The following is a 21,258-nucleotide window of genomic DNA, read 5'->3' on the forward strand; positions in this document are numbered from 1 at the left end:
GCAAAGGCATTTAGCAGAATGTTTTTTCTCTCTCACATTTGCTTTGATGAAATAGAATAACCTTTACACAGAAACTGGCTGGGATTTCACCTGCAGTGAAACCTGCAAAGTTATAAGCATGAACTTTGATTAATCAGAATTAAAATTAAATCTTGCTAAGCAACATCCTGCCCTCAACTTTTGAGTCAATCAATATTGGCTGAAGTCCTCATTTAGCTCTCTGGAAGTACCTTTTACTGATATGACCAGAATATCTAAAATACTGATGTAAACAAAGACAACATCACATGCCATAAGTTTGCACCTTTATTTTTTAAAAATGAAATAGTCAAAGTACTTTCTTTTTCAAATATCGACACATAATATATTAACTTTCAATATTTACAGTGTGTTGCTGGGATGTTCTTGTAGAAAATGCATGCTTCTGGTCTGAAACCCAGAGCAAAATGCATCAGACCATTTAACTGCAGCCATATAACATAAACCTGTACAGTATCCAGTCACTATTTCAGCACAGGAGTTAGAGCAGGAATAAAAAAATTGGGATCTATTGTTTCCTAGCAACGAGGCTGAGGCCATTATAACACAATTTCTGTAAGATCAGAACCTCTAACTGGTGTTAGACAGAAAGTGAAGATCTTGGCATACATTGTAAACATTTTTTACTGTTGATGAGAAAGCTAAAAAGGAACATTACTTTGACATATATTGTATGCTATGCTTCTCGTTCTTGTTTATTGACACTTCTGCCAGAAGAGTATGAAGATTTTAATGTTTTATCATGGTTCATACAAGTAAAATACTGTCAAGGACACAATCTGATATACTAACATTTATTAAAAGGCTAAAGTCCACCACGAGATCTAAGGAAAAACTGGAAATTGTCAAACACGTTTCCTTAGACAAATAATGGCAGGTGACAAATGCCCAGACAAATCCACAGCGAGTCCAACTCCACCATTCCCAGTTTCTGCCTGGAAGTGATTCCTCTGGCAGTCAGGGTGCTTTCAACTTGGTAACGTTTTGTATCAAGGAGAGGTTTCATAGCAGCCAGCGTTTGATGGAAAATCCCCTGGGGCTGTTGGTGCAGCCTGAGCCGGGTGTCACCCGAGTGTCACCGCGCCGGATCAGCCGCACCCGGCGAACGCCCGGACACACGGACACCCCCGGGCACTGCCTGTCTCCTTTGGCTCGACTGAACCTTGAGCTTCTCTGCCTTAAACCACTTTCCCTTCTGGAACAGCACCTTGGCTTCCAACAGCGCCCATGGCTCACCTTGGAGGAGCTGCTGCCCCTGGCCTAGCCCTGGGGGCTCCGTGGGGTGCAGGGTGGGACCCCAGAGCACGGCCAGGGCACGAGGCCACCTCTTGCCCAGTGCCCGGCTGAAGGATCAAACCAGAGAGCTCAAAGCAAAGAGCCAAGGTGTGTATACCCACTTGCACACTGACCAGTTCATATATATTTATTTGGCTATGTTCTACATAGATATCTATATATATATATTTATAACTTTGAAATGTTCTAGATTTACTAAATAAATATGAAAGCAAAGGAAATGTTACTTCTACACACTGTTTGTTTGGCGGTCATAAAAAATATAGCATGTATTTCTCATGGTAGGTACTTTGCTACAGGATAGTGTGCAATAGTGGGTTTTATTTATTTTTATTTTATACTTTATTTTCATAATTTTATTTTATTTCTCCCTCTTTCAGAGCCTTGTTTGCAGTTCGGAATGCTAGCATCAAATTATCTGATCTAAGTAACAGTAAAATTTCCATGCTATTTGTTTTTCTTTTTTCTCAATTGGGTCTCTAGGTTATAGTGCAAAATACAAAATTAAAAAGAAAAGAAAAGGAGAACTATATAAAAAAAAACCCAAACCCACTGAGAAATTGCTCTAACTACTCAGGAAAAAAAATGGAGACTGAAATATTCCCTGCCTCCATCTGAGGTTGTTCATGAACAAGATGGTCCAAAGCTATTTGTTCATGTAGTTCTCACAAATCACTGCTGGCTGGCCCATGTGGAGCTGTGATATGACTTCAATCTCCCATGCTTGCTCTTTCAGCAATAACTTGTTTCTTGAGCACTGTCATCTCAACACAACATTTATATTTAGTTTCCTAAATTTAAGAAACTTATAACGAAGGCATTTTTTTTGCTTTTGTAACTGGGCCGTGTAATGTCATGTGAGTCTTAATGAAACCATATTCTCATGAGAAATATTGTTCAAAATGCACCTTAGACGGCACCCAGGAAATGGGAAAATGCCAAATCTACTTTCAAAGACAAACTTTTAACACATTTAACTCTTTGACCTTTTGGCATAACATGAGAACAACAGTAATCAAGGCAGTATTAAAAACCACAGCTGTAGGTAATACAAAGTGCATTTCCTGCATATAATACAAATATAACTTTAAGAAACTAAAGGCACAAGCTAACTAAATATGTATTACATACTAGAAATGCACCGTTCAAGGTAACTCTAATAGCTCCAAATATTTGTTTATAATGGATTTTTAAAGCAGTTTGAAAATGATCCTCATCAGTGAATTGCAAAAAAGTATAATTGCTTAAAATATAAGTAAAATAGACTCTAATATTGACATCTTGGATCAGTGATAAAATACATCATCACATTTATGAATGCACTCTCTATATACAATTCATAAATTATTCTTCCATTGATTAAAAGTGTATTAGAGGCTCAAGGATTTGAAGGTCCATTTTTAGGCTGGTGTGGAGGTATTCAAATTCTCTGTGATTTGATGGAAAATTACAGAAATCTGAGCCGTCAAACTTGGATGTTGCCAGCTCCCTGTTCTGTACACTAGTTAATGATGAGCCTGATCACAATGTGTATGTGCAGATTTTGGTCCACAGGTCCCCCTGGCTGGGGAGAGAGGAGGATTTCAGGGGCCAGGCTCCCACTCAGCCTGATCCTGCACCCCCAAAGCTGCGCTGGCTCCCAGGGGAGCAAAAGGAATCTGGGAAGAGACAGTAATGGGCTGAGGCTGAGATCTGAGCTCAAACCCCGGGAGGGGCTCAGATCTCAGGTGCCAATTCAGGCTCATCTCTAACTTGGGTACAGTCTGCTCCACTTGCCCAAAAACAAAGGAAAAAAGAAAACTGGGGAGGAAAAAAGACAGAAAGATAAAGAATGCACTTTGTTGGCTTCTGTAAATATGAGCAGAAATTGTTTCAATACATTTACTATGTTTGTTCTGAAAGAAATGTGCAATAACTTCACTGTTACGGATACACAGGCTCTTTAACAAGACTTCTAGATCCCTCTGGAAAGCTGCTTGCCCATCTTCCCCTCCCTGTGTGCCCGGCCCACCTCCTGAAAAATCAGGTATTTAAAAATGACAAGCTGGAGGAAGGATCACCTACTCTGCTATGAAGTAACTGTGCCAGTAGTGCATGTTACCTTGGGAAATAAAAATTTCTGTCCATGCAATCTAATGCTTTTCTATGTGCTCTAGATATTGAGCTGAAAAGTGAAGAGTCATCCCCGAAATGTTCTATGTTTATCAACATATTTATTATCCACACTTGGGTTCATCAACTCCCAACCCACCAATGTTCAGACTTGAAAAAATGAGTACTACAACAGGATTATTAATCTGAGATAAAAAGAATGTGATGTCTAAACCCAACAACACTGCACCTTCCAAATCTGTGTGAAGACAGGTCCTGGCCCAGTGACTACGGACAGGACTGATGATGCACAGTCTGCCACTGCTCTGTGAGGGCTCCCAGCTGGGGTGTTCCCAAAGCACTGGGTTAAAGCCTAGCCTGGAGCACACATGCCAAGGGAGACTCTCCTGAAGACTGCAGTGCTCACTAAGCCCGCTTTAGCCACCCCATCTCTGGCTGAAGCCTGGCCAGCACGGTGCCACCAAGCAGACTGGCAGCTCTGTGTGTTCTGCCAGACCCCAGGATATCCCAGTGCCAAGCAAAACCCTGGGAGAGAGGCCTGACGTGCACGGGTGGACACAATGTGATGTTCAGCATGGAGCAGCTGGCAGGTGGCCATGGCCGAGCAAAGGCCATAGGAACATCCTTGTACGTACTGAATCCAACCCAAGTCAGATTTCCCAGGTTAGAAAATCCCTTAGCATTTACCTGTGAGGAATATGTGTGGGGTTGGTGAGCAGCTGCGAAGTTTCCGTACACAGTCTGGTTTCTGTATGAAATCCCTTGAATTTACGGGAGATCTCACTGGGATAAAAGACACCCAGTAAATAAGGGTTGCAGAATCAGGCTCTGTAACCATTTAAATAACTGGTGAATTATTAAATCAACAACAACAAAAAACTTGTGTTTCTTTAGGAGAAGGCAGAGCACGTGGCGCTCGCCCCTACCCCGCAGGGCTGTGCGGTGTCACCCTGGGCACCTCGCGCGCAGGTCGCGCCGCTCGGCTCGCAGGAACTCTGCTTCTGAAATTTTTGAATACTGCCACACAAGAACTAAAAATTGTCACTGTCATCTCTCAAAGAGTTAAACAAACGATATTAAAATACCATCTTCTGTCACATTTAAAGGCAGTTGGATATGTTTTTTCCTCTATATTTATATATACAGAGTTCTGATCTAGAAAAACCAATACAATAAACCATTTTACGTTTAAAAACAGGCAGTCTTTGGTGACGCAAAGGCAGAGATTTTCTTTGTTACCTTCTGCCTATTTCACTCTGTCTCATGAAGTGAATATTATTGGCACTGTCAGAAAGTTCGAGATACTGCTCCACAGATAAAACAAAATATCCATCGTAGCCTTGTACCCGCCCAGTGCTTAAAAGCTGCTGTTTCTCTCCATCTGTCCATGCCCGAATTCCTTCTTCCCCCTCCTGCAGCCGCCTCTGCTCCTTAGTCCAGGCCTGAGCCACGGCTCGCTGCCTGGCTACCTCCAGGACATGGTTCTTCTCCTCTTCCACCGTGGTTCCGTAGCGCACGTTGAAGCAGAGCGCGCCGTGCTGGAGCTGGATGTCGGCAAAGCGTCTAGTCCTGCCGTTGATCACCGACGTCATCTGCGACACCGTCACGTTGACGCCGTTCTCCAGGATGCGGCGGCCACCGGTGCTGCCAATCAGGGCCAAATCTTCTTCCAAAGAGCCCAGCTTGATGAAGTAATGGGTGTCCCGGCCCTCAATGGTGAAATGCAGATTCTCCAGATAATGAGCGTTGTTGAGGATGGCAGCAATGCGCCGGCTGTCCTCGTTAGCCACCCCAATAATGTCAGCTGTCACTATACCGTCCTTTATAGCGAATTTGATACCTTTTCCAAATACTGAAGGAACAGCTGCAAATCTCAGTTGCTTCACTCCTTCAGAACACTTGCCATCACTATACCTGGGTGTCATAGGAAGTTGGTCCAAGGATATGAAGTTCCGGAGTTGCTTTTGTAGCTCACATTGAATACCAAGGATAGTCTGGAAAAGAAAACATCAGTCAAGTTTGCAGGCAAGGTACCTCACCCTACTCATCTCTTAATTGCTTAGAATGGCTCTTCAATTTGTTTGGAAAGTATTGTGCACACCTACAGAACCTGGACATATGCACAGGCTTTTTAATTGCTTATGGTAGTGCTTTCTATCTCTTGGATTCCTTAATTTCTAGGAAACAAATGCAAACATATTTATCACTAATGCTATTTTTGTATTTGTTCTTTTTATTTTTCCTCCCCCTTGAACTGTTACTTTAATGGCTGTTTTTTCAGCCCTTAGCAGTTCAGGGAAACCTGAATTCAAAGCTATGCCCTTTCATGTGTCTCTGCTTAGTCTCTGTGTGTTTAATTACATCTTCTGTAGAACTGTGGTAATGACTTTTATAGCCCATTCTTTAAGGAAAGAGGTTGTGAAGGTCTTGAGATACTAGAACAATAGGCCAGTATATCACATCTGTCGATCTTGCTCCCCACAGAGGCTAGAAGAAACCTCACTCCAAGCCCCTCTTTGTCTTTTAACACTATCACTACATCTTTTGTGTGCCTTGGAAAAGCTTAACATCTCAGTGATAATTTTCCATGGACATGCTCCACATCTGGCACGAGCTCTGACCCTCCAGCCTTCTGCACTTGGTGAATGGCAACTGTCTTAAATGCTGGGAACATGAATATGAGCTCTCAAATGCTCTCTGCATCTCTTTCCTGACTACAACAGAGGAAAGGCATCTTTACAAAATCATGTTTCTTTGTTAACAGATGCTCATATGCAAAATGTGAATGCCTGCTCAGAATATCGGCAGTTGGTCCTGTTGCAGTCACATTGATTGCTGGACTCTGATAGCTGCTGTCTGGCTCTTTGTTACTGAAAACAAGCCCTGGAGTAAGGCTAAGATTTACAGACCCCTTACAAATCCATAGCAGCATTTCTGTTTCCTGCAATAATTATGCAGAGCTACTGACTTGTAAAGCTGTTTATACCCCCAGTGATTTTCCAGTGCTTGTGGCATCTTTGCTAACAAAGATGAAAATCTGCTGTTCTGGTTTTTTAATTCCACAAGATTTTCTGTGTTTTTTTTCAATATTCACAACAAATACTTTTACCCTTTTGTGTATTCTGTGCCTCAAATTTGGATATTTTCTCTATAAATAGCTGCAGATTTTCTTCACTGTGTTGCTAAAAGCTTCTCCTTGAACCTCTCCTTCACTATGATGCCAGTACATAATTGACAACATTAAAATTTCTAGCACTCTTAAACAATTTGCTTTGCCTATTACGTTAAAAGATATAGTCACAATATTTCCTTGGTATCCAATATTTTCTATTAAAACACCTTAATTTAGCATTAAAAGCAGCTGAGGAGAATGTTTGCTAACCTTTCCAGGATCCCACTCCTGGGTTTTTGTTTGAAGCTGTAGAAGTTCGTATGTTGTCCCCAAAGCTTCTATCTCTGGTTTTGGGAATCCAGGCAGCACGTTGTGCAACTGGAAACCAAACAGCTCTAGCCAACTTCCAATGTCTACAAAACAAGAAAAGGATGCTGGCAAAAAGGCTCATAAATCCTAGAAAAAGTGAGGGCAGTCTGCAGAAATTCCAGCTATGCAAAAATAATGATTTCACATCAATTTATGTTTCCTGCACTAGCTACAGCATTTATTGTAGCAAAGAAATTATTTGGTTACAAAGCATAGCTATTCTCAAATCAATAGTGTTCCTTCTATCTATTTGTAATAGAAAAAATTCAAATTAAGCTGCTTCCATTCTTCCCCTTATTTTAGCAATGAGAAAAGCAACAGAAGCAGCTATTAATTATTTTCTTGGTTACCATAAATGTTAGAGAAAACAGATCAAGCTCAGTAAGATGCAATCTATTAAATAAATTACTTGAATAGATTTAAGATTAGAGACTTTTTGTATGCAAAAGATTTCCAGAATGTTGAATCCATACCGCAATTCAAGAGGAAGTTTTATTTTTGCTAGAGACATTTTCATGAGAGACAGGATACTTTTACCTGTTGTATACTTAGCAACGTCTTGGATTTTGCCAACTGGGTAATTATTTTCAAACGAGTAGAGATTAAATGGTTGTGGGACAGCATTCAGGTGCTTCCATATACGGTGATTTGGTGTCGTCCACCGACCAGCAATGACGTCATAGTCCCGCTGCCCCAGATGAACTAGTTTAGTAAGAGGATCATAGAGTCCTCCATGAAAACCAATGATAACCTCAAAATCTGGATTAGTGTCCTGATAGATCTCTCCATAAGGGGTGTACAAAATTTCTTTTATGACTTGGCCTCGACTGCTAAACACAGCTAGAGGCGTCCCAGTGTTATCACAAGCAACATAATATTCTTCTCCACTGCTTAATTCCATTGCAATGAGATGACCTTGCAGATCATAATATAGGGATGTTATTTCTGAGCTAGTATGATTGTACAAGTGAGTAACTCTTATTGGGTTGGAGAGGTCAGCATAAAAGAACTGTAAGTGTTGTCCTAGGCTTGATTTGCTTGCAACTCGTCTTCCAAGACCATCATAACAGTATTGCACAGTCCAGCCAGACACTTTGTTATAGGCTTTGTTCAGCAAACCATTAGAGTTGTACTCAAAGATCTCATTGCCTCTTTGCCTGAGAAAACCATCTTCGTCCATTTTATATTGAATTTCCCCAAGCCTGGTAATGCGATCTCTCAAGTCGTATCTCAGAGGAGTGAGGCGCGCGCTGTTCCCGTGGCTCAGCAAGTTGATGTTGCCATTAAGGTCGTAGCTGTAGCGCCACTGGGTTTTATCATTCACAGACACAGTCTGGAGCTGACCATCAGCATCATATTCGTAAAAATACCTCGTTATATTGGCATCTACACCCACACGTATGTCACAGATCACCATGCGACCCATGTTATCATACTGGATGGTCATCCAGTAAGCAATAGACTTGAGAATTTCATACTGCACTTCTATCACCTGACCATTGGCACTGAAGATTTTGGTATGCTTCATCACAGTGGTGGTTATCACTTGGTTTAAATCGTAATTAATGACACTGAATTTTCCAAATTGTTCAGTCCTGCCAGAAACATCAACATAACGGTACAGGTCTATGGGAAGGGGCGTCTCGTTGATCATGGCCTGCATGCTCGTGACACGGAAGTTGTTATAGCTGTAGTCAAACCTGGCATTTACGAGCCCTTCCTCACTAAACCTGAAGATCTGGCGACCAATAAGTGGACCTGTCCAAAACAAACACAGGAAAGAGGAAACCCAAGAAAAAGAATTAATTATGCCCCTGGTTTACCCTACAGATCTAGGACAGACAGGATATGACCTCAGGTATGCCCTTTAGCCTTACTACTACTTAGCTGTCTCAGAAAATACCATTAACCAAGAATATGTTCTCTCACAAACCTTCATTAATGCTTGCTTTACAAATTATTTATATCTTATTAATATTTTTTAAAATTAATGCTGCTTTATTCATAATTATGATTTCTATTTACTTACAAGATAATTCTAAACTAAATTAATTTCACATGGTGATTCCCTTCCTCATGTAAGCAGTCCTTTTGAACTTATGTTATATTACGGTGTAAACAGGGAAATTGAAAATACAAACAATAAACCAACTTGATTTAGTATTTAGCAAATATCTGCACAGAGGAATAAAACCAACAAAACATCCTAAGAGCTATTCCATACCAAGTAATAAAAAGAAAACTGTATTTCAAGTGGGACAGCTATATTCACCTATGGACACAGACAGAGAGATATACACACATTTTTCTAGTGAAACATAAAATAAAAGAACTTGTAGACATAAAAATAATGGAATTTCATGCCAGGTAAGGGCAAGATCAGGGTGTTGCAAACAAAGAATGAGCGCCACATTTTAAGAAGCCAAAAACTTTAGCAAAGCAGTCACAGTTAGACAAACCTGTCTGCCTGTATCTGATGGTGCAGATGAACCCATCGTGCATTAAATGTATTGTTTTAATAACCCCAGAAGACTCCTCGTAGGTGAAGGTGACTTGTGTGGTGTCGTAGAGGATCTCGGAGAGCCGGGACTGTTTGGTGTACTTGTAGAGGACCCTGCGGCCCGTGCCGGGGTACAGGGTCTGCAGCAGCCGCCCGTCCCTGGCCAGGTCCTGGACGAAGGCGGCGCCGCTGTCCGGAGGGGTGTAGATGTTGCGGTAGTAGCCCACGGACAGCATGGTCTGCAGGGCGTGGCGCACCATGCTGGGCATCGTCACCGACTGCAGCGACTCCGACTGGTCGTACTCGAAGATGTAGCGCCGCTGGCTGTGCAGCAGGAGCATCACCGACTGCAACCAAACAGCAATGGCACGGTCAGGGGGCACCCAGCAATGGCTCAAGCTACTGAGCACCTGGAGCCTATGGAAATGCTGAAACAACCACTCACTCCTGTAGTTTGCTCTTATTTGTACAATTCCGAGTGAAGCTTTCAGCTCTAGGAGAGCTGGCCAGCAAGGTGGTACTAAACAGGAGGAGAAGCACAGTAAGTCTAGAGGTAAGGGCCTCTGAACTGGAAGGCAGATGTGGCTCTCAGTAGCATTTCAGCCTCATGCTGACTTGCTATGTTGCTTTGAAATATTTAGGGCATCCTCTCAGGAAGCAAAAACAGAGGGAACATCTTCCTCACACACAGGCAGAGCATCTGCACTGGCAGATGTGTCTAGAGGAGCTGGAAAGGGGAAATTTTGTGCATGTACAAGGTGTTTAGCTTTTATTGGCATTCCGTTTATCTCCAGCACAGACCTAGCCCTTTTCCTGTATATCTTCTTTTAAATACACATGGCCCCAGAGTTCATAATATCTCCATGCCTACAGATGGATGAAAATACTCTGCAGATTCTTTGGTGTGACTACTTCTATTGCTTATTTTAATGTTTACAAAGAATATAATTTCTGTACAGGTACTTGGTATTTGCCCTGTGTTGGTTAATTGTGGCTGATTAATGAAATCTTGTTTGCTTATCTGGCAGATGAATGTGCAAGCACAGCAGATTTTTTTCTATTGATAATTAAAGTTTGGGTTCTGTATGCCTTCTCACCCACCATGGAAATTCACAGTGTCCCAGAGCACAGGCTGGCTGGTGAACAGTCACTGTTGAAACAAAGGTATTAAAAACACAGATTGAAAACGTATGGGGAGCTCTGTCACCTTTGCCCAGCTGTAGCAAGTGGCTTGGCTGGACCAGAGCACTGCACATTCCTTGCCTTGTCTGAGTTGTGCTGGAACACCAAGCTCTTAACCCACAGCTCAAACCTACCAGGCACGTAAGCAAATTTGTCAGGCTTCTGCAGGACTGAGACATCATACAAAACAAAGCCTTACATGGAACAGCATGACTACTTTGTCATAGACTATTGGGGAAAGAAATCAGAAAAACAGGATCTTTCTAAGCTCAAAAATCTTCTCTGGGAAGGAAACACCTTTAAGATCAGCCCTGCAGTGTGTTAAGTAACACTGGCCCTGAGCCACTTTTCTCTGACAAATACACCAACTGCCCATTCAAAGGGCCAGAGATAGGCTCAGCCTTGGCCATCCTCTCTGCAACCCCAGCCCCCTGCCTGCCCAAGATGTGTCTCTTCCTGCCCCTGGCAGAAGACATCTGTCACCTGTACAGCAGCCAGAGAGCCCCAACATATGGCACTCCAGCTCACCCTCTGCCAACTGGTGACGGCAGACCTTCACACCGAGCCTTTTCTGATCGCTTTATTGCTGCTCCACCAACCCTTTCCAACATGCACCGTGTTTATTTTGTTTCCACCTTCAGTCAAGAGTCTCCAGTCTGCAGTAAACCACTGGCTGAACTCTCTCCTAGCACTGCTGAGACGCCTCTCTCTATATACTGCTCCCGTGCCTGTTTTTAAGCTGGCTGCTATTGACAGAGTATGAATAACAATATCAGAAACATCCCCAATATAACTTTAGTGCCCCTGTGTACCATTTTTACAGCACTTTGTAAAAGTGCTTTGGCTTTTTCACTATTGTCCAGGATAATAAAAAGATAGACAGTACAAGGGCTGGAGACAGAGTATCCTCTCAAGCGTATTAGAGGATACCATAAAGAGAAAAAAAAAATTAATTCCCAATTCATCCTAATAACATTACAGTAGATTTTTCAACTCTGCACAAATTGGGTTCTAATTGTTTTAAAGGATTTCAGAGGGTAGCTCATAAAACATCCAAAAATCTGTCATTTTATTAAAGCAACCAGAGCCTGGTCAACCACATAGTGATTGATGCCGTATGGTGGATCAGGACAAACAGCCAGTGGCCAATTACTGGGAGCTCTGCTGGGAACAGACAAATGCTGAACATCACCACTAGATGTCATTTCTGTCCAACAGACACACACAGACACTCATCTGGTTTGTCTGCCAGATTTTGAAAGCGAGTTTGGAGTATTTGCGAGATTTTATAACGGTTTGAACTAATTGAGGAAAGTGATCAAACAAGAGGAACTGAATCTCATCAGTAAGAATTATTTACAATGCTAATGTCGTAATGCTTTTAAAAATCTTATATATTTGAGCTAATTTTGTAAGGCACAGAGATTTTTGAAGGTGTACAATTAACTCATCTAGTGATAAAAATGAAGAATTAAATAACTGTGAATTGAAAGCGACCTATATAATTGATTTTTTTTTTTTAATGTAAGGAATTATTGGGTCTTACAAGGCTTCAGAAAACCTTTAGCAATCATTACATAATTAACACATTGAGTTATTGACTTTAATGGAGCCACAAAGTTATATTTCAATGTCTAATTCTGACAGTTCCTCATGGGTTTCTTTGGCACAAGAAACTACAGCCACGGAAGTACATTAAATAGCTGGGAGATTATTGTCCATGGTGTGAATGACTTCCCATAATTTTAATGACAAGTCACAGCATTACCAAAGCTGCTACCTGAACCAGTAAGCTTTTGCCACTGCTTCTACAAGATCAGGATTTGGCCTTTTGTGTAGAATTCTAGAATGACAGTGTTAAGTTATATGACTTTATTTATAAGCTCATCATAAACTAAGAACAAACAAAGTGGTTTGGAAAGATAAGAAGCATACATCTTCCCAAAATTACAGTCCATTAGGTCCAAAGAAAAAAACAAGAGATTCCTCCAAAAGGAATCTCACATTGCCCAAATATTTGAAAGCTGTAGGAAATGCCGTTTACTTGTAATTTGCTAAAGAGCATACAGACAAAAAAAGCCCTGACAAATTTATCTGGAACAAACTTCTGAAGCTCCTGGGGTTTGCCAATCTTGTTAACACATGCAAGAACCACACTGCATGCAGACAAGGAGGAATCACATTTCTATGCATTTTCCAGTCTTGATCATTTTTTTTCACTGGGTTAGGTATAAGTTTTTTGAGGATCTTAAATACATTCAAAATAAGTACAGCACAGTTTATCTTAAAAGTACACATCTGGAACTCTTTAATATACAAGTAACTTCAAAGTCACTGGATTTCCTGTGTGGATTTCCTTCTATCAGTGTTACCTCTTCTGCCCCACACCCCCCATAGCCTTCTCCTGTGCTTTACAGGTTCAGAGAAAATGTTCTGCTAACTCTGAATATATGGGACAGTCCAAGATGTTGCTATTTAAAAAACTTTGAATATGAGCTTGCACTGAGTTCTGAAAGCTTTAAAAATAGAGACTGCCTTTCTGGGTTTGAAAGACAAGACCAAACAAGATGTTACTACAGATGAAGATGGTCCTCCTTGGTTTGTACAATATTTATCTCCACATTTTGTGACCATTGCCTCTAGGCATACATGGAACTTAAAATATTCAGGGAATTTAGATGCAAAGTCACCACAAAAGCAGAGCAATAACTCATTTCATATCAGTATTTCCCCCCAAAATGGCCCCCATAAATACTGCAGTAAACTTTCTCCTCACAGGATCAATCCCTTGTTTAAAATACAGCACTGAATAGGTAAGCTTGTGCTCATGGGTTCCTAATTTTGGCTTGAAAGAACTGTTTGTGGGCAGAAAAAAGTTCTCTTTCAGGACTGTTATCTTTCTAACTGTTATCCAGAGTAGCAACATGATTTTCAGCAGTTAGGGTGTCCGTTGTTCACTTGAACTTGGACTGAGACTGGAAAGTTGTTTTGAGCTACCAATTAAACAAACCTGAGGTGCTGATAACTTTCTTCAGAACTAAACTGTGTCAGGTTTGAGCAGGTGACAGGTAGGTCTGAGCATATCCTGGGACATTTTTATCTAGTTATGCATTTCTATGCATTTTCCGTTTTAAAAGCCTTAAATACTCCTGCAAGAGGCGGCATTATAAACAAATACAATATAGTAAATAAATATAATAAATCCTTTTTTTTTTTTTTTTTTTTTTTTGCCTTGGTACAAACCCCCCTTTTAAAATAATTTACCTTTTCTAGATATGTGTAACTCCATATTTTACCATCTGCCCACGTTCTGGAGACGATGTTCCCACTTGCATCATACTCCATCTTCTCAGTCCAGGTTCCTCTTTGGATGTAGGTGACCAATCCAGAGTGGGAATAAGTGATATTGACCTCGTTGTACTTGCTGATGGGGGACCATAAAATGGGGCGTCCTGTCTGGTCGTACATGATTCGAAGAGTGAATTTCCGATGGTCATCATAAATCTTCCCCGTTCTGGTTACGTGGTCAAAGTCAATGGAGAGCAGGTTTCTGTTGTGGGTCTGAACACAGAGGTACAATATGGTGAGAACACAAGGCATCCTAAGTACAGCCAGCACAGACAGGTCTGTGTCAGCCCTAATCAAAGGGAGCAATGCTTTAACTTTGGGCCTTCCTGAAGACAAGAAAAGAGAAAAGATTCAGATGAGAAACAGAAAAATTGTTCCTTGCACTCAGTGCTAGTCTGTTTGGCATTGCAGGATGTTTCCAGGTGATAAATCCTCACCTCTGTTCTCAGCTTTTCCTGGATTTTTCTTCTTTCTTCTCAGCTGTGGATTAAATTCTTGATTACAGCCAAAGATGTGTAGTTAAATCCACAAACTAAGAAAGATCAACTTTCTCCCATCCTCTCTTGAGCTCTGTTAGCACTGACAGGTCAGCTGGTGCTCTGGGACAGCCCTTACAGCCCAGGTCACATCCTGGTGCTGCACACAGCTCCTGCAGACCCTGCTCACCAGTGTCCTCATGCTTCCTCACAAAGCCACCTCCCTCCCAGACTCCTGAGAGCCAGCAGCAGCCATGCCTGGTACTGGCCATGCTCCTTGCTGCTGCTCTCACACATCTGGGAGCAGCAGCTTGCTGTGTCTGACAGGTGGAACACAGCCCAGTGCTCAGTTTGAAATCAAGTTCAGAACTGAGTCAGATTCATGAAGACAAAATACACTTACCCACTGCTATCATCATCTTTACAGGATGGCATCTTTAAATCATTCAGTCACTGGGAAGTCTCTATTAAACACCATTTAAATCAGATATATAATTTAAGGAACCATAAAATATTGTTCATTGACATGTCTTTTTCAGATCAATGCTCAATGTGCTTGTTGCATTAATTCACCACATTTTATCTGATCACTCTGTTCCCATGAATAACTTCCTTACAGCACAGACAATGCAGGTGCCAGCACAGAGGGGGGCTCAGTGCTTGCTCCTCTCTGAGACCTGGAGGCACAGCCATGCAGTAAAGGGTTAATAAACCCTGGTAAATAATTCAAGATGTGATTAGAATGAACATTTCTTTTTCGTTCCTCTTTCTGTTTTTAGATACAAAATAATCTGAGAATCTAGACAAGCAGGTGTTCTTTCTTCAACTACCATTTCTGGAGTTATATACACACACACAAGTCTAACTTTAATAGTGTTCCTTTACAATAGCTGTAAAATACCTATATACCCCTGTAGACTGCTGTAACTATTACAATTTATGCTCTAATGATAGTTAAGGAGCCCAAGTAAAATGTGATGCTCAGTTCAACTACATTTGCTTGTATACAGACTGATGGCTTAGGTTTAATATATTTTTTAGCAAACTTCTTAAAATTGTGAAAAAAAATGCTCTTGGTGGAAAAACAACTGAAAAGCAGGCAGGAGGTGTACCCTGTGTCTTATTCATTTATGTTCCATGTACATGTTTAATGTTTTTATTGCTATTACTATCATTGTAGAATGCAGTTAGGAGAAAGAAGAGCCTTGAAAACAAATTGCTTGCAATCTGAATTTCAGAGACTATTCAAAAAATAAGAATGAAAACCAAACAGAGGCAGAATTAGCAGTGAAGTGGAAAGCAGAAGTAATTGAAAACTCACAGAGTTAAAATAAGGTTAAAATACTTTCCTTATATTGCACATTTTATGTCTCATTTGTTTACTTTCTTCTATTAAAGTGAAGTTTAACACCCTTCTCAAAGCAAGACAGGATCATAAATGGGTAGGAGGACTCATCTCAATGTTGCTATTGACAAGCTGATTTCAAATCCCAGTGGCTTCATGAGATGACTCCTTCAGATACATAAACCATAGCAAGGAGCCCCCTGAGAGAGGCTGGAACTTGTGTTCTGCCATGAGCCAGGGAAAACTGGTTTCTGAAAGCAATGCCAGGTAGGAATACCGGCTAATGAAAATAGGGAGAAAATTCAGCTGACTTCAGAAATGTCAGAAGTACATAAAAAGATATATTTATTCTTTATTTTTTAAACATTTGTTGACTCTACTTCCATTAGTTTTTAGCTAGAAATTTTGCAGTGTAAATATCACATAAATGTGCACTTGTTTTGATTTAATTTCCACCCTGCCTGATATGTAAGTCAGATGAGATAATTGCATTCTTTCCTTGTCTGTGTTTTGATTTGAGCCAATGCAAACTCATACACCCTGGCAGAGGACTTGGTCCCATCTTTAGAATTTGCTGTAAGACTGGTAAATAAAGGGAGATCATTTGCTAAGTGCAATAATGAACATGGCTGTCAAAGCCTGTGTCTGCAGGACTTTTGAACTGAGGCCAGTGAGTTACTTTTGTTGTTGTTATTAAAAAAAAAAAAAAAGAAAAAAGAAAAAAAAATTAAGACTGGCCAAGCATTCAATTTTCAATTTTGTAGACATCCAGTTATAAAGCCTGGACTGCATCCAATGCCACGTTCCTCAAGTTATGCAAAAGTCAGGAGGGAGCAGAGCTGCATTCTAATCAGTGTATTACTATGCATCATGCTCATCAGATTTAATAGCAGTCTTTGCTTCATTTTTAGAAGTCAATTAAAATAGCAGTTCAATTGATAAAAAAGAAGTCTTGCTAGATTAAGATTGATGCTAAAATGCCTGATTGTTCATAGATTTATTATTAATATAAAATGCATACATGCCCACAGACTGTTTTATATATGTTCAGGAAGTGCTGGGGCAAGCAGTTCTTCACTTGAAGGAAACTTGTGGTTAATTTCTGTTTCCCACATTGATTGAGACCGTGAGATAAAGTGAGATGACTGTTCCAGCATTTCAGTTAACTTACTTCTGTCCCATCTCCAGAGCAGGGAGTTCACGCCATGCAGAAATCCAGCCTTTTAAAACCCAGTATTTCCAGCATTTTTCAGAACAGGCTAACAGTGGCCTCTTTCCAAAACTGGAAATAACACTAATAGAGTCACATGCTTTCAAGATGGTTGCTAATTGCTATTAGAATTAAAAAAGTTAGGACCAGGCAGATAAGGAAAAGCTTTATTCTCTTTCTTCTATTCAAGTAGGTCATCCTTTATCTCATCCCCAGCTACCTGCCTTCTAATTTATACCTTTTAGCAGTCAAAGCCATTTGTTTCACTGATGGTATCAGGACTGATTTCTAAGTAACATCTTTATACCTCATTTCTATGCTATTTTTTTTCTCTCTTAGAAAACTCTTCCATTGTGCTGTTTTTTTTCTTTAACTGAGGGCTCCTGCAAGTCTGTTCATTTCCACTGAGAACTGCTCCAGTCCCCAGAGCTTTTCTTTACATGCATTTTCAGTTCTTTCTGTCCTACATTGCAAGCTTTCTAACACACTTCCTATTGTGCCAGGCATGGCATATTAAGTGTTTAAATACTTTATTTTAAAAATATAACTCACTAAAAGTTTTCAGAAGATCTGTCCAGAATCTCATCCAGCATAATGACTTTCAATGACACTATTTTTTTTCCCAGCAGTACTCAAGGATCTGTCCACAGCAAGCCCTAAATCCATTTCATTATTTGCTATACTGTTTCAAAGACACTATGGGATGGTACTTTTGTTCCTGCTGCGCTGCATTTCCTATAATCACCAAGAAAAGAGAGCTGTCTCTGGGTACATTCCTTTGCTCTACTGTTCCAGCTCCTTCCATCTCCACTGACTCTCCATTCCACCAGCACACCATGCAGGCATCTCAGTGCTAAAGATGAACTCCAGGATCCAGGTATTTCTGCTATTCTCCAAAGTCCTTGTTCATGGTCTCGCCAGCCTCAGCAGACCCTCTGTCCCTTTTCTCCTGTGCCTATTTACATGGTGTCTCCTTTGTGCAGAATACAATTGGACTTGATGATCTTAGAGGTCTTTTCAAACATAAATGATTCTATGATTCTAACATTTCTCCTCCTTTTCACTCTAAAATCCTCCTTTTAGAGGAACCTGTGCTATGCCAGCAGGTTCCCTGACAGCTCTCAGAACAACAGTCCTAGAGCTCAGCACAGCCAAGGGAGTCAGGACAGCCAGGACTGCAATACAGGCAGCTGGCTTGTCCTTCTGAGCAGGCAGGGACAATTCCCAAGTCCTCTTGATCTTGGGTAGGTGTAAAAAGACACAGCTTACAGAAATAAGAATGCAATGTTCAAGGGCTGTGTGGTTGGTGTATACTTTTAGAAGGACAAAGAGTAAAAGGCATCAGCACACTGATATTATTCTTATGCTTGTCTTTCACCTTCCATTCTCTCTCTGGATGGAAGAGAAGGGGGAGGAGGAGGAATACAGGAGTGGTTTTGTCCACCAACAGCTTAATCCAAAGGCAGGTCAATCAGCTGACCTCTGGATACCTTCAGTATTTCAATCTTTCAATTAATATCTTATGCCTCAGCCAGGATGCATTTAATCCTGACCAATTTGTGAATTTCCTTTTTTTTGTTTTTTGCCAGGCAGTGTTAAAGATCACATAGAAACAAGTGAAAATGCAAAAGAAACTGCAGTCAATTTCAACAATAGAAAATACAAACTGCATAATGGAGAAACTCTGCAAGATGAAGTAGTTGTATTAAACAGAATTGTGATGAACACCCAGAGCCTGGCAATGTAAGCAGAATAGATGACTGACTACATCCTTTCTGTTTACCATCTTTTTACATTAGATTCTTGTAGAAAAACGTGCCATACTGTTATTTAAGCACAAAGTCACACAGAAAGTCTCCAGTTGAAGAGGCAGCACGAGCCAAGCAAGCCACAGCTTGGATCCTGCCATCTTCACATGTTTGTCACAGTGCTAAGTTCAGCTACCTCCCCAGACAGGGCTATGAGGCCTCACACTAATTTAGAGAGGAAGGAGGCAGGAGGTGGGCAAGAGGAACTAAAAGAAGCTTTTGCCTGCTTGCAAGATCCTAAAAAGTAACTGTGACTGTCAAATCTGAACAATGCCCATTCAAACAGGGGTTTTACAGACAGTACCCAGTCTGGCCAGATCTTCCAAGTCTTGCATTTTTGATTGAGCAGTTCAAAACCAAACAGATGGCACACTTAAAAAAAATTCTATAGTATCTCATAATCAAAATGAGATGGTTTTGATTTTGGTGGTTTTGACAATCCAGGGATTTTAATAACCATCTCTATATTTTCAGAGCTAACAGGTGTACCTTCAGACATAATTCCTATCCAGAAAGGTTAGTCAATAACACAATATTTTTTAGGAAAAAATTCCCAGTTGTACTATTGGTACAGGCATTTTAAGTGGTATTCATGTGAAAACCAGAACGGATTTAATAAAAAACCTGTTTAGCAAAGTAGCAATCTCTTTGAGCCATGGTGTTATGTAATTAAATGCTAAATGTTGACCATCTGTCATTGTACTCACAGGTAAAAATAAACCAAAGATGCAATGTTAAAGCAAGTCTTTCTTGGAGCTGTGGTGTAACCCAGCCAGAGGGAGTTGGGGGTTTCAGAGCATGTGGCAGAGGGCAGAATTAATACACAGCCTGTCTGGATACACAGGGAGGCTCTACAACACTCTTGAGTCCAAGGAAAGACACCCAAAGTGTGTCCTGCAAGAGCCTCTGCCCCGGGCAGCAGCTGGCACCCCTCAGCTCTCCCAGAAGAAAAAGGGTTGATAGATCTGAGAGATGCAAAATGTGGCTCCAACTTTGCTGTGGTGCCAGAGTAACTATGCACTGTCCTTTGCTCACAGCTTCTTACAAAGCCATAATTAAGTTCTTAGTTGAAAAAGAATGGGAAGAAAAGAACTAATTATGTCTTGAGGTCAAATCTTACAATCAAAATCAAACAGAGATCAAACATCCCTGAGACTGTCGGAGGAGTTTGGTTTTGAAATTCATGGCTGGGGCCCACCACTGATACAAAATTTTCATTCTTATGAAGTGTAACATTTCAACATGATTTTACTTCCACGACTTTCAAAGGGAACGCTGCACTTACACAAGAGGAAGCCTTACCCTTAGCCTTCTCTCAAATGTAGAGATATTGCCTTTGGTCTGCTCCCTCCTTTGCCTCCATTCGATGAGATTTGAGTTATGCTCCCCAGGAAGGGAGATATTGCACTTCCCTAGCGTGGGGCTGACAACCCCTGCTAGAATGTGAGGTTCCGTGTTCAGCGTGATTTCCATCCCGCTGGCGAAGGTGACTCGCAGCGACCCATCCGGGCTGATCCGGTAGATGTTCTGTGTGTTGTCTGTCAGAAAACAATAACAATCAGGGAACAGACAGAAGTGCACATCTCCAGATTTAGAAACCAATTTTTAGGCACAACAGGGCTCAGTTTGTAACCCAGGGAGGTTACAGACAGCTGAGCCCCAAGCACAGTGTCAGCTGTGCAAGCTGTAACCTCCAGGCCTTCCCAAGTCTGAAGAACTTTTTATTACATTTGGCCTGATGATTGCCACTGTGAAGGTTTCCTGCAGCAGGAATAAAGAACTTTTGCTTTTAGCTTAAAGGTATGTAAAACCATAAGGTGAGTACTGACCACTGATACTGTGATGATCTTAGCATATTGCAGATCCCAACAGGAAAATGTACTGCTTGAACAACTGCAAGAGTATCTGAGGTCAAACAAGAAAGCTGGTTCCCATATATCCAGGATGACAGCCAGTCTCCCATTCTGTCCCTTTTCCCTGTGTCACTGTACAAAAGGCTCATCCCTCTTCCCCATCAGCAGCAGGACCCTGGGCTGAGGCACAGGGATGATGAGCCACAAGGCTGAAGCTTGGTGCAAGAGACCAACTGGGAAGTGACTGTGGCCAGAAAAATGAATGGATCAGCAGTGGTGGCACAGTGAGCAGCTCCAGAGGCTCAGGGCTGTGCCACAGAGGGCTGTTAAGGGAGCTGGGGTGACCCAGCACAGCCTCCCTCTGCTCCCCAAAACTACCAGAAATGTGTGGAGGGTCCAGAGCAGGTCTCCACTGAGAGTATATGAAGGCAGCAACACTGGAGCTCCTTTCCCTTGCCTGGGCAGTGTAATTCCTCCTCTGCAGGCAGAGCTGTGGCACACTGGCATCTGCTCAGGCTGGGATATGGAGGTTCCTGCAGCTCAGCTGCCAGGGGGAGCTCCAACACGAGCCTGAGTTTAGTGCTTACATACAAAACAAGTTTTACCCT

The 21,258-nt window shown here is 41.4% G+C and overlaps 1 protein-coding gene across 1 annotated transcript in view; it reads right to left on the reverse strand.

The window, feature by feature from the left end:
• Window positions 1-374: 374 nt before the first annotated feature.
• TENM1 (teneurin transmembrane protein 1) overlaps window positions 375-21,258 on the reverse strand; it is a 301,248-nt gene continuing 280,364 nt past the window's right edge. Inside the window, exons 26-31 of the mRNA XM_050974517.1 lie at window positions 20,100-20,335; window positions 13,875-14,171; window positions 9,388-9,775; window positions 7,466-8,686; window positions 6,830-6,972; window positions 375-5,441 (exon numbers count right to left, since the gene is read on the reverse strand). Coding sequence (XP_050830474.1) covers window positions 4,683-5,441; window positions 6,830-6,972; window positions 7,466-8,686; window positions 9,388-9,775; window positions 13,875-14,171; window positions 20,100-20,335 — 3,044 coding nt within the window. The 3' untranslated portion in view covers window positions 375-4,682. The remainder of the gene's footprint in view (window positions 5,442-6,829; window positions 6,973-7,465; window positions 8,687-9,387; window positions 9,776-13,874; window positions 14,172-20,099; window positions 20,336-21,258) is intronic.

This window comes from Serinus canaria, chromosome 4A (genome assembly GCF_022539315.1).
Source record: "Serinus canaria isolate serCan28SL12 chromosome 4A, serCan2020, whole genome shotgun sequence".
NCBI classification, from domain to species: domain Eukaryota; kingdom Metazoa; phylum Chordata; class Aves; order Passeriformes; family Fringillidae; genus Serinus; species Serinus canaria.